The 12,857-nt window shown below is 48.2% G+C and overlaps 2 protein-coding genes across 3 annotated transcripts in view; one reads left to right on the forward strand and one right to left on the reverse strand.

Moving 5' to 3' along the window:
- Positions 1-5,437, reverse strand: part of rev3l (REV3 like, DNA directed polymerase zeta catalytic subunit) — a 28,481-nt gene extending 23,044 nt beyond the window's left edge. The window contains exons 1-3 of one of the 2 annotated variants that reach the window (XM_060913527.1): positions 4,743-5,437; positions 280-469; positions 106-180 (exon numbers count right to left, since the gene is read on the reverse strand). In XM_060913527.1, coding sequence (XP_060769510.1) covers positions 106-180; positions 280-469; positions 4,743-4,896 — 419 coding nt within the window. In that variant the 5' untranslated portion in view covers positions 4,897-5,437. Of the gene's footprint in view, positions 1-105; positions 181-279; positions 470-566; positions 942-4,742 lie in introns of those variants that run through there. The other variant, XM_060913528.1, reaches the window with a different exon arrangement.
- Positions 5,438-8,217: 2,780 nt separating this feature from the next.
- On the forward strand, positions 8,218-10,920 carry LOC132876637 (tripartite motif-containing protein 16-like). Its single transcript, XM_060913529.1, has 6 exons — positions 8,218-8,893; positions 9,190-9,285; positions 9,416-9,649; positions 9,782-9,953; positions 10,152-10,211; positions 10,355-10,920. Exons 1-6 carry the CDS (start codon positions 8,303-8,305, stop codon positions 10,894-10,896), a joined length of 1,695 nt encoding a protein of 564 aa, XP_060769512.1. The 5' UTR covers positions 8,218-8,302; the 3' UTR covers positions 10,897-10,920.
- The last annotated feature ends 1,937 nt before the right edge of the window (positions 10,921-12,857 follow it).

Genomic DNA, 12,857 nt, shown 5'->3' on the forward strand with positions numbered 1-12,857 from the left:
TACTAGCTGTCTCACCGACAGACCCGCCCACCAGCCGGCTAATACAGCCGTGTGTGCGTGTTGTCTTGTGTAGGTTAAGGACTAAACACACACACACACACACACCTTTTAACCATCTGAGGGTTGTAGAGATAAATCTTCATAAACGGCTTCTCCTCAGGATGGAACCCATAAAACGGCCTGAGAGAGAGAGAATGAATATAAACCATTTCTTCCAGTTGATCAGCTTTAACAGCTGTGTGTGTGTGTGTGTGTGTGTGTGTGTGCGCGCGCGCGTACATCCCAGAGACGAGTGTGACCTTGAAGACGTGCTGTGTGTGAGAGGACGGGTTCCCCATGCTGACGTTGACAGCGCGGTCGATGCTGAAGGCCACCTGGTGCAGGTAACGCTCTGGCTCCTGCCCAAACCCATCGTAGGGCACGTAGATGTACGGGAACACACCATGCACGTGCAGACACGTCTTCTGGCCTGCATACACACACACACACACGACTCCTTAGTATTGAAGCATGTTTAATAAAACTCACTGTAACCAAATCACTCAAACATGTGAGGAAAAACACACTGATGAAGGTCTCTCTCCCTGAGACGGTGCCCATCCTCAGGCTGGTTGCTTGGCAACAGCTGCAGCCCATGCATCACCGGGGATACGTCCGAGTGAGCAACTGCAGTCGTCTCTCTCTCTCTCTCTCTCTCTGCATCTCTCGCCCTCTGTCCACCTGTCTCCCTCTTTGTCTCTCATATATATCTGTGTCTGTCCATCCATCTCTCTGTCTGTCTCTCTCTCTCCCCCCGTGCATCTCTCTCCCTCTGTCTGTCCAGCTGTCTGTGTGCATCTCTCTCTCTGTGTCCGTCTGTCTCGGTCCGTCCGTCCGTCCGTCCGTCCGTCCATCCATCCGCCTCCCTCTCTCTCTGTCCATCTGTTTCTCTCTGCATCTTTTTTGCTCCCTCTGTCTGGCCGTCTGTCTCTCTTTCTCTGTCTCTCCCCCTCCCCTCTCTGTCCATCCATCTATCTCTTTCTCCCCCCCTCCCTCTTTCCATCTCTCTCTCTCTCTCTCCGTCCATCTCTCTCTCCCCTCCGTCCATCTCTCTCTCCCCCGTTTCTGTCTTGCTCTCCATCTTGCTCGCTCTCCATCTCTCCCTCTTTCTCTGTCCGTCTATCTCTCTCTCCCCATCTGTTTCTCTCGCCCTCTCTTTCATTCCCCGTGTCTCTTTTGCTCCCTTGGTCTCTCTCTGTCCATCTGTCTCTCTCCCTCCCCCGTCCGTCCATCTCTCTCTCTGTCCGAGTGTGTCTCTCTCTCTTTCCATCTCTCTCTCTGGCCATCTCTCGCTCTCTCTTCCTTTCAAGCTCAGGCTCATGATCTCTCTCTCCCCCCCGTCCATCTCTCTCTCCCCCGTTTCTGTCTTGCTCTCCATCTTGCTCGCTCTCCATCTCTCCCTCTTTCTCTGTCCGTCTATCTCTCTCTCCCCATCTGTTTCTCTCGCCCTCTCTTTCATTCCCCGTGTCTCTTTTGCTCCCTTGGTCTCTCTCTGTCCATCTGTCTCTCTCCCTCCCCCGTCCGTCCATCTCTCTCTCTGTCCGAGTGTGTCTCTCTCTCTTTCCATCTCTCTCTCTGGCCATCTCTCGCTCTCTCTTCCTTTCAAGCTCAGGCTCATGATCTCTCTCTCCCCCCCCTCCCTCTACCCATCTTGCTCTCTCTCCCCGTCCATCACTCTCTCCTCTTTCTCTGCCCATCTCACTGTGGGTCTCTCTCTGTCTGTCTCACTCGCTCTCTGTATGTGTCTCTCTCTCGCCCCCTTGTCTGTCTTTCTCTCTCCCCGTGTCTCCATCCATGTCTGTCTCCCCGTCCGTCTTGCGCTCCCACTCTGTTCATCTCTCTCCGTCTCTCTCTTCCCCATCCATCTCTCCCCCGTCTGTCCATCTGTCTCCATCTGTCCATCTCTCCCCCGTCTGTCCATCTGTCTCCATCTGTCCATCTCTCCGTCCATCTGTCCGTCTCTCCGTCCATCTGTCTCCATCTGTCCGTCTCTCCGTCCATCTGTCTCCATCTGTCCGTCCGTCTCTCCGTCCATCTGTCTCCATCTGTCCGTCCGTCTCTCCGTCCATCTGTCTCCATCTGTCCGTCCGTCTCTCCGTCCATCTGTCTCCATCTGTCCGTCCGTCTCTCCGTCCATCTGTCTCATCTGTCCGTCCATCTCTCCGTCCATCTGTCTCATCTGTCCGTCCATCTCTCCGTCCATCTGTCTCATCTGTCCGTCCATCTCTCCGTCCATCTGTCTCATCTGTCCGTCCATCTCTCCGTCCATCTGTCTCATCTGTCCGTCCATCTCTCCGTCCATCTGTCTCATCTGTCCGTCCATCTCTCCGTCCATCCGTCTCTCCGTCCAGCTGTCTCTCTCCATCCGTCTCTCCGTCTGTCCATCCATCTCTCCGTCCGTCTCCCCGTCCGTCCCCCCGTCCCTCCCTCTGTCCTTCCGTGTCTCCATCTGTCTCTCCCCCGTCCGCATCCTTCCGTGTCTCCGTCCGTCTCTCCGTCCCTCCGTGTCTCCGTCCCTCCCTCCTTCCGTGTCTCCGTCCATCCGTTTCTCCGTCCCTCCCTCCTTCCGTGTCTCCGTCCATCCGTTTCTCCGTCCCTCCCTCCTTCCGTGTCTCCGTCCATCCGTTTCTCCGTCCCTCCCTCCTTCCGTGTCTCCGTCCATCCGTTTCTCCGTCCCTCCCTCCTTCCGTGTCTCCGTCCATCCGTTTCTCCGTCCCTCCCTCCTTCCGTGTCTCCGTCCATCCGTTTCTCCGTCCCTCCCTCCTTCCGTGTCTCCGTCCATCCGTTTCTCCGTCCCTCCCTCCTTCCGTGTCTCCGTCTGTCTCTCCCCCGTCCGCGTCCTTCCGTCCGCGTCCCTCCCCGTCCTTGTCCCTCCGCGTCTCTCCCCCGTGTCCTTCCGTCCGTCTCTCCCCCGTCCGCGTCTCTCCCCCGTCCGCGTCTCTCCCCCGTGTCCGTCCGTCTCTCCCCCGTCCGCGTCTCCGTCCGTCTCTCCCCCGTCCGCGTCTCCGTCCGTCTCTCCCCCGTCCGCGTCTCCGTCCGTCTCTCCCCCATCTGTGTCTCTGTCCTTCCGTCTCTCCCCCGTCCGTGTCTCTGGCCGTCTCTCCGTTTCTCCATCTGTCCGTCCTTCCATGTCTCATCCATCTCTCCCCGTCCGTCTCTCCCCATTTGTCTCTGTCCATCTCTCCGTCCTTCTGTCTCCATCCATCTCTCCCCGTCTCTCTCTGTCCAGCTCTCCATCCATCTTTCTCTCTCCCCCCCCTCCCCCAGGGTTGTATGTGATTGGAGAGATGGCGCTGAGCCAGACAGAGAGACAGACAGGTTTAATATCAGCACATGCTAATCCATTCCCAGGGGTCAAAGGTCACTAAACAGTAACACACACCAGTCCAGTGCAGTCTGTTACCACTGGTGTACAGCAGCATTAACGAACACCATAAACACTCAGGAGTGCACAGTGAATAAATCATCAGTGATTAACACACGCTAACAAGCGCACAGTGAATATTAACGCGCGCAGAGTGAACACGGCCAAACCCGCGTCGCTAATAAACGTACAAATCCACAGCTTACACAGTGAACGGTGTAAAGTGTGTAAATCTCAAACACATGGACCGAATCAACAGTAAACCTTCTGCACATGCATTCTTCCTCCTGCTTTGTTGTGGTTTACATTTTGATGACTAATATCTCACACACACACGCACACACACACACACACAGAGTCAGGAGTGTGTGAGAGCAGGATGTGGTGTGTGAGCAGTGGGTAATTTGATATTCATGGCGCGTCTGAATTTTCATGTCTCATAATCAGAGACTGGAACAGTGTGTGTGTGTGTGTGTGTGTAAATCACTCATTAGTGAAGTGATAGTGTGATGAGGTAAGCAAATTCCTAAGCAACAGGAAACCCCAACTTCAAACAATGTGTAGAGGCCCCGATCACCCGGATTAGAAAGCGTGTGTGTGTGTGTGTGTGTGTGTGTCCAGGTCTTAGCGAGTGAAGCAGGGTGAGTGTGTGTCCTCCTGTTTAAGAAACACTGTGTGAAATAAACAAATGATGTAAGCTGGAAAAAACACACACACACTGATTTGGGACGTGGCCCTGAGCAGTACCCTACCCCCCCCAGACCAGTGCACTATTACACGTCACAGGACCTGCGGGAACTCCGTCCCGTCCCGTCCCTAAACCCCTCAGGAGTCTCAGTCCTGCCACAGGGATCGAGTTCATATTCTAGATTTCACTGGCCTTTTGGTTTTGATAGAAAAGAGAAGCGTGAGCGTCTCCTGCAGTGTTTAATCTGGAGGAAAATCAGAATCCACCACACACACACAGAGAAGGGGAAATAAAACCCTGAAGGTTAAAACCCCAGAGAGTCTCCAGGAGTAATTACATTACATTACATTAACGACGACTCCTCCGCAAGCGAAACTAATCCCATCTGGCCCGGCGGTTCCTCCCTGCGTTACTCCAGCACTATACACTCCGTAGTGCACTCCAGCTGCATGCACTAGGCTAGTGTGTACAGGATTACACTACAGAGGAGAGTCCTACAGTCATCAGGGAGCAGGAGGAGCCCTAAATATGGCTCCGTCCTAGAGGTGGAGGTGGAGTGTACTAGGAAGGGTTTAATTTAAAAAACAAACAAACAAACAAACAAACAAAAAACCACACACACACACACAGAGAGAGAGAGAGAGAGCCTACCTGCCGGTGTGGCCCCGAATATCCGCACTACAGGAACCCTGTGCACCTCCGAGTCTCTGAACTGCGAGAAACACACATCCAGCAGGGGCAGAGGCCTGGACAGGTAATAATCTGCACACACAATGCGCACTGAGAACATCATGGAGCTCCTCATGGACCTCCTCCTACAGATCCTGCTGAAGGTGCTGAGCAGAGAAGGAGCTCCCACTCACCCCGAGCCCAGGACACATGCTCTCCTACTTTACCTCACTCACACTACTGAGGACGAGGAGGAGGAGGAGGATCTCCTCCTCCTGGTTAAATCTGTGCTCTGGTTCTGCTCCTGGCTTTGACCCAAACCTGCAGCTGCCACACACACACACACACACACACTCTCTCTCTCTCTCCAGGACTGTTTTTAAATGCAGCCCCAGGATGAGGACATGACAGCCTGTGTGATGAGGATGAGGATGGCTCCTCACTGATCAGCTCCTTCTTCTCCTATCACTATTATTGTTATTATTATTATTTTCGCTCCCCGTGCCGCCGCTCTGCCCGGTCCGGTCCGGTCCCCCGGAGCTCCGGCTCTTTGTGCAGCGGAGAGAGCGCGTGTCGGTGCCCGCAGTCAGCGCGGCCGCCCTGCTGCTCTGCTGCCGCTCCGCCTGTGTAACCCGAGCACAGCACTGGCGCTCCTCATCGCCATTACTCCCCTCCCGCCCTCCTTTACCGCCACAAGCCCCGCCCACTCACCGGCTACTGGCTGCCGGGATCCTCCATCCTCCGCGCTCATTGGCTAGGAAGATCCCTCGCACTGGGACGCTATATATTCACAAATCAAGCCCCTTTAGGTCTCCAGCGTGCTCGCCTGACTTTAAAAACCAACTCAATCCTTACCGTGTCGCCTAAACACTCGCATATTCTGTCCAAAATAATATTTATGACTGAAATGTTATTCCAAATTGTTTGTTCTTTCTTTTTTTTTAAACTTCAGGTTGAACAAAAGTAACGCAACATGTTTGTAAACTCCTCAACAACAAACGTCTATAATCCTTTAGTCTGGTTTATTAAAATGGTTTATTAAAAGATTTGTTTACTCGTGTACAACCTGAACTAGTTACTATTTAAAGCCGACGGTATTAACCTTTTCACGAATTGAACCAGGCACATAAATAGCTACCTAAATATTTTCCCGTTGCTAGGCGGCTCTGGGTCCGCCGAGTCATCCAATCAGATTAAACCCGGAAATCAAATCCATACATAATATAATATAATGGCATAATAAGATCTTTATGTGTAGATATGGTTAAAATGTGAATTTCTTAATTAAAGTGTAGTAAAAAATATTACATTACTAATGACATATACTGTATTACTCAGCTGCAATGTTCTCATCTCATTATCTGTAGCCGCTTTATCCTGTTCTACAGGGTCGCAGGCAAGTCGCCAGGTCATCACAGGGCTGACACATAGACACAGACAACCATTCACACTCACATTCACACCTACGCTCAATTTAGAGTCACCAGTTAACCTAACCTGCATGTCTTTGGACTGTGGGGGAAACCGGAGCACCCGGAGGAAACCCATGCGAACAACATGCAAACTCCGCACAGAAAGGCCCTCGCCGGCCACGGGGCTCGAACCCGGACCTTCTTGCTGTGAGGCGACGGCGCTAACCACTACACCGCCGTGCCACCCTCAGCTGCAATGTTTTCCGAGATCTCATCTCATCTCATTATCTCTAGCCGCTTTATCCTTCTACAGGGTCGCAGGCAAGCTGGAGCCTATCCCAGCTGACTACGGGCGAAAGGCGGGGTTCACCCTGGACAAGTCGCCAGGTCATCACAGGGCTGACACATAGACACAGACAACCATTCACACTCATATTCACACCTACGGTCAATTTAGAGTCACCAGTTAACCTAACCTGCATGTCTTTGGACTGTGGGGGAAACCGGAGCACCCGGAGGAAACCCATGCGAACAACATGCAAACTCCGCACAGAAAGGCCCTCGCCGGCCACGGGGCTCGAACCCGGACCTTCTTGCTGTGAGGCGACGGCGCTAACCACTACACCGCCGTGCCACCCTCAGCTGCAATGTTTTCCGAGATATTTGTTAATAAGGAAAATGATAGCCATGTAGTAGAGAAATGCTGGAGAAACAACATTCCATGACGACTTTCTCTCTGCCAGGTTCCCAAGAAATCTGGGGTTTTAATTCATAAAAAAAAAAAAATGCTAGAATTGGACAGATAATGATGTATAACGGCAGCACGGTGGTGTAGTGGTTAGCGCTGTCGCCTCACAGCAAGAAGGTCCGGGTTCGAGCCCCGTGGCCGGCGAGGGCCTTTCTGTGTGGAGTTTGCATGTTCTCCCCGTGTCCGTGTGGGTTTCCTCCGGGTGCTCCGGTTTCCCCCACAGTCCAAAGACATGCAGGTTAGGTTAACTGGTGACTCTAAATTGAGCGTAGGTGTGAATGTGAATGGTTGTCTGTGTCTATGTGTCAGCCCTGTGATGACCTGGCGACTTGTCCAGGGTGAACCCCGCCTTTCGCCCGTAGTCAGCTGGGATAGGATCCAGCTCGCCTGCGACCCTGTAGAAGGATAAAGCGGCTACAGATAATGAGATGATGTATAACATTTTTATACAGTTTATACCTGACCATTAAATCTGTTCAGCAATGAACTTTATAAGTACTGTATAATAAATGAATCATTTAATCAACTTCTTGTGTGATTAATATCAAAAGTGTCTGATGTTAAAACAGATGGATTATATTCCTAAAATAAAAGACTGGGGAACACATCAGTTGGTTTATAAGACACACACAGTGATGATATCAGATGAATCCGAGGCTTCAAATCATGTGTCGAGTATCTGAGTGCGTGCCAAATAAATCCCCACTTTGAGGTGTGTATGAAGGTGCAGAAAACCACATGACCAATTACAAACGAGGCCTCATGGAACAACAGTGATGCTATTAGTTTGTCACAGGTGTTGAGCTCTAGATATCTGATCCAGCCTCTTGTAGTCCCTTAGAATGGATTTCAGGCTAAAGCAGAAAGGTGCCAACATTAACTTTTTCAGCAGTTTGTGCGACAGTCGCTCCTGTGTGGGATTGGAACATATAGGCTAGCCTTCATCACCCATGACCATGTCACCGGTTCACCGGTTGTCCTTTGGATCCTTGGACCACTTTTGGTAGGCACTAACCACTGTGTGTTGTCTGTATGATTGTATGATTATTTGTTTGAACAGCAGGTTTCTGTAGTGAGCAAGTGAAGCCTCGAGAAATGAACCACTTCAACACAATTAGCTGGAAAGCTTCAGTGTTTCATGAAGCTTCATCTGGCCATCACAGTTCATGAGATTAATCCTCATCAGTGCAGCTCCATGGGTTAAATTTATGCACTGAATGGAGATGAAATGGTTAATCGAGGAGTATTCATAACCTCTCTGTGTTTGTGCTCCTCCTCTCTCTCTCTCTCTCACACAACCAGGAAGGAACTCCTCATTTCAGAGAAAACAAAACTGATCTCTCTCTCTCTCTCTCTCTCTCTCTCTCTGTGAGTTCAGGAAAATGGCTGAAGCCAGTATTTCAGTAGCTCAGGACCAGTTCATGTGTCCAGTGTGTCTGGATCTCCTGAAGGATCCGGTGACTATCCTCTGTGGTCACAGTTTCTGTAAGGTGTGCATTAATGGCTGCTGGGATCAGGAGGATCAGAAGGGCGTCTACAGCTGTCCTCAGTGCAGAGACACTTTCACGACAAGGCCTGTTCTACGCAGAAACAACATGCTGGATGAAGTGGTGGAGAAACTGAAGAAGACTGAACTCCAAGCTGCTTCTCCTGCTCACTGTTACGCTGGACCTGGAGATGTGGAGTGTGATTTCTGCACCGGGAGAAAACACAAAGCCGTCAAGTCCTGTCTGATTTGTTTGACTTCATTTTGTAAAACTCATCTGAAACCTCATGTTGAACTTCCTGCTTTGAACAAACACACGTTAATCGAAGCCTCAGCAAAACTCCAAGAGAAGATCTGCTCTGAACATAACAAGCTGATTGAGATCTACTGTCGTACTGATCAAACCTGCATCTGTTATTTGTGTACGATGGATCATCACAAAGGTCACGACACAGTCACAGCCGCAGCAGAAAGAGCTGAGAAACTGGTGAGAACTAGAAATCTTTCCAGAATTAAATCATCTTCATTAGAGTTTCCATCTAGAACCAGGAGCTTTAGTCAATGATATGATCAGAACTTTCATTTCAGTGTGTGTATCAATCAGAAGGATTCTGTAAAAGCTGATTAAAATTCTCGATGTTCTGGTGAACAGAGTGTTAAATTTATCTTCAGTGAGAGTCGTAATCTGGTCAAATGAGTTAGTGAACATTTCACACACACACACACACGGAACCAGTTCACTCGTACTGTATAGAAAGCTGAATGTATTTTATTTGTCCTCAGAGTGAGTTAAAGGAGGAGCAGATGAAATCCCAGCAGAGAATCCAGGAGAAGCAGAAGAAGGTGCAGGAGCTGAAACAGGCTGTGAACACTATAAAGGTGAGCAGTGAGCAGAGACAGAGCTGCTCCGAGAAACACACACAACATGGACAACGAGTCATTTACAGTCCCAGTAAGAGAGGGAATGATAGATGAGCTTTAAATCTTGTGTGTGTGTGTGTCCTAACAGCTCAGTGCACAGACAGCAGTGGAGGACAGTGAGAGGATCTTTACTGAGCTGATCAGCTCCATGGAGAAAAAGCGCTGGGAGGTGACGGAGCTGATCAGAGATCAGGAGAAGGCTGAACTGAGTCGAGCTGAACGACTCCTGGAGCAACTGGAGCAGGAGATTGCTGATCTTCAGAGGAGAGTCACTGAGCTGGAGCAGCTTTCACACACACACGATCACATCCATTTCCTCCAGGTAACACTCACTGTCTGATCTACAGAGCCAGCTGTTCCTCACACACTCTCTAAAACACCTCTCATTAAGGGAACAATAAATGTCCCTGTCTGACATCACAAGTGGGTTTTACATTTCATTTGCTTTCTGTAGGTTTTAGCTTCTGGACGTTGCTCTCCTACGATCACCAGACCATCATTTCACACTTCCAGCATCACTGTCCATCAACATCTCTCATTTGATGGAGTGAGGAATTCTCTCTCAGATCTGAAAAAGAGACTCGAGGAATTCTGTGAGGAGGAATTCAACAAAATCCCTCCACATGGTAAGAGGAGCTGTTCCTGCTGGAGAAACACAGTGATGTGTTATTTCTTAGCGATGCTCCTGCTTTCTTTTCTGCAGACACTTTATTCACCCGACACTTTGAACTAAAACACTGATCTAAAATGAATAAACTGACTGGATCACTTTAAACTCTTTCCATCTTTTACACAAACTCATGGTTCCATTTTTCTCTCCACAGCTGCAGCAGTTCAGATCATTTCAGGACCAGAACCACAGAGCAGAGAAGAGTTTCTGAAATGTACATCTAACACACACACACACACACACACACACACACACACACACACACACACACACACACACACAGTTCACATCAATATATTGTGTGAATTAAACCCAACATGTTCACACTGTTCAGTTTGTTTTTCTCTTTTATTTTAGATTTCTGTTATCTGACTCTGGATCCCAACACGGCACATCGTCGCCTCATTCTGTCTGAGAAGAACAGAGCGGTGAGATGCAGTGGGAAAGCGCAGCGTTACTCTGATCATCCAGAGAGATTTGGTTCCTGGGAGCAGGTGCTGTGTAAGGAGAGTGTGTGTGGACGCTGTTACTGGGAGGTGGAGTGGAGCACTGCTGCTGGTGTTGTGTCCATATCAGTCTCATATAAAGACATCAGAAGGAAAGGAGAGGGTAATGAGTGTGTGTTTGGACACAACAATCAGTCCTGGAGTCTGCTGTGTTCTTCTTCTTCGCTCTCTTTCTGGCACAACAACATTAAGACTGATCTCAGAGTTCCATCAGCCTCCAGAATAGGAGTGTATGTGGATCACAGTGCAGGAACTCTGTCCTTCTACAGCGTCTCTGACACGATGAAGCTCCTCCACAGAGTCCACACCACATTCACTCAGACTCTATACGCTGGGTTTGGGTTCAGGTTCTGGGTTTCTGGTTCTACAGTGAGATTGTGTGATCCAGAATAAAAGTGTGGAGTGTTTTCTGTAAAATTCCTGCACGTTGCCATGTTGTTGCTCAGTCGTCTGTTTCACTAGAACACAATCCAGCTGCACAAAAGCACTCATTTTAATATTTAAATTAAAACAGATGAATAATTTAAAATAATTCAAAAGGAAATGTTCAAAATTGCCCTGTGATGACCTGGCGACTTGTCCAGGGTGTACCCCGCCTTTCGCCCGTAGTCAGCTGGGATAGGCTCCAGCTTGCCTGCGACCCTGTAGAAGGATAAACCGGCTAGAGATAATGAGATGTGATGTGTGATGTTCAAAATTAACTGTCAGACAAGAAACTCGTCAAATTTAAAAAGAAAATGATCTCATGACCTTCGCATTATAAAGTTGTGTTTGTTTCATATTAAGCAGCGTCTCATTAAATAACTAATAAACAGTAATAAAGCCAGAACAGAACAACATTTTCAACCTGTTCAGGTCACACTATATAAAAATAAAACATCACTTTTGGAATGAATTTGATTTTTCTGCTTGTGTTCTAAGATGTAAAATCCACATTCACTTTTACAAATCTGAAGTTGTTTCTAAACCCTGAGATTTGATTGTAAAACATTGAACAATATTTAAACTCCATTAGAACATCCAGTACATGATCGGTTCAGGCTGCCGATGTCGTGTTCATCCCATATTCAGCCTGGACGATGATTGGCCCGCAGATAGAACCTTATAAATCCAGGTTTATCTGTCAATTTGGGATTTTTTTTTGTCATATATCGTCTGTGTGAATAATGATGATAAATCTGTCTCTGTGAACCGGATGTGTCTGGGGTCCGACTCCTGATTTAGATTCTGAACATGATTGTTGGAAAAACAAATCTGTTACAGTTCTCTGTTCTGATTGGTCAGAAGGTGTTGATTAATTCTCTATAACAGCAGCTCTGACAGTAGTGCAGGTTTATATTAACGCCCTCGCTCTGATACGTCCTGGTTTCTATAGTAACGGCTCATTCACAGGGACTTTGGATGTTCGACGTAAACAGATAAACATAAAAAACGTGTTTAATCACTGACATGGTGACGTTTTATTCACTGAAGGAGACGTTTCTGGAAGGAGTCTCCAGTGTCAGCGCTGTGTAACAGTCGGAGGTGAAGCTGGAACTTTACGTTTCCGACATCTTCAGGACCGAGGAGTTTACACTCTGCGGTTTCTCAGGAACATGGCAAGCTGTATAAAGAGTCCAGTGAGGGAACGACTGTTTATCGCTGCTATAACATCAGTAAGAACAGGAAATAACCTGTTTGTAGACTTTCATCGACATTAGAGATCACTATAAAGGGATAAATGTGTAACAGTGGCGGCTGGTAGTCTTTCAAACAGGGGAGGCTGGTCGGTTACGATATTTCCAGATTTTAAAAGAAAAAAGAAAAAACATCAATTTTGCCCATACTCTTGCCTCTGATCTGGCTGATTGTTGGCAGGGTCACAAACTGTGAAATAACAGGTTCTTTTGGCCCATTAGCCTACTGTCCAATATACATGATGGTGGTGTTGGGGGGGAGGGGTATATTTTAACATTTTATATTTTAAAATTGTGGCATGTTGTTTAAAAATTGATCATTATTGAAAGCAGCTCTTTGTCAGGAACCTCAGCAGTAACAGCAGAGTGTTCTGGAATAAGCACAAGCACTGACCTTGGGGAGCCAAACATGGAGCTGGGGGCCACACATTTCATTCAATGACACTTTCCCTATATTTTACTTATTTTGACTGAGAAATGTTTTATTGACAATTTTGATAACCCTTCACTTTTAATCCAGGTCTGCAGTGTGAAATGTTCTCGGCTGTGTTTTTGTTTAAAAATGTTTTCCAAATTGTAGCGGTGTTTAATTCATATCCAGAGAAATATATATTCCAATATAATATACTCAGCATAAACATTTTAAATAGATTCTATATTTTTGGTCCATCCATGACA

The sequence above is a fragment of the Neoarius graeffei genome, chromosome 2, assembly GCF_027579695.1.
Source record: "Neoarius graeffei isolate fNeoGra1 chromosome 2, fNeoGra1.pri, whole genome shotgun sequence".
Lineage (NCBI taxonomy): Eukaryota > Metazoa > Chordata > Actinopteri > Siluriformes > Ariidae > Neoarius > Neoarius graeffei.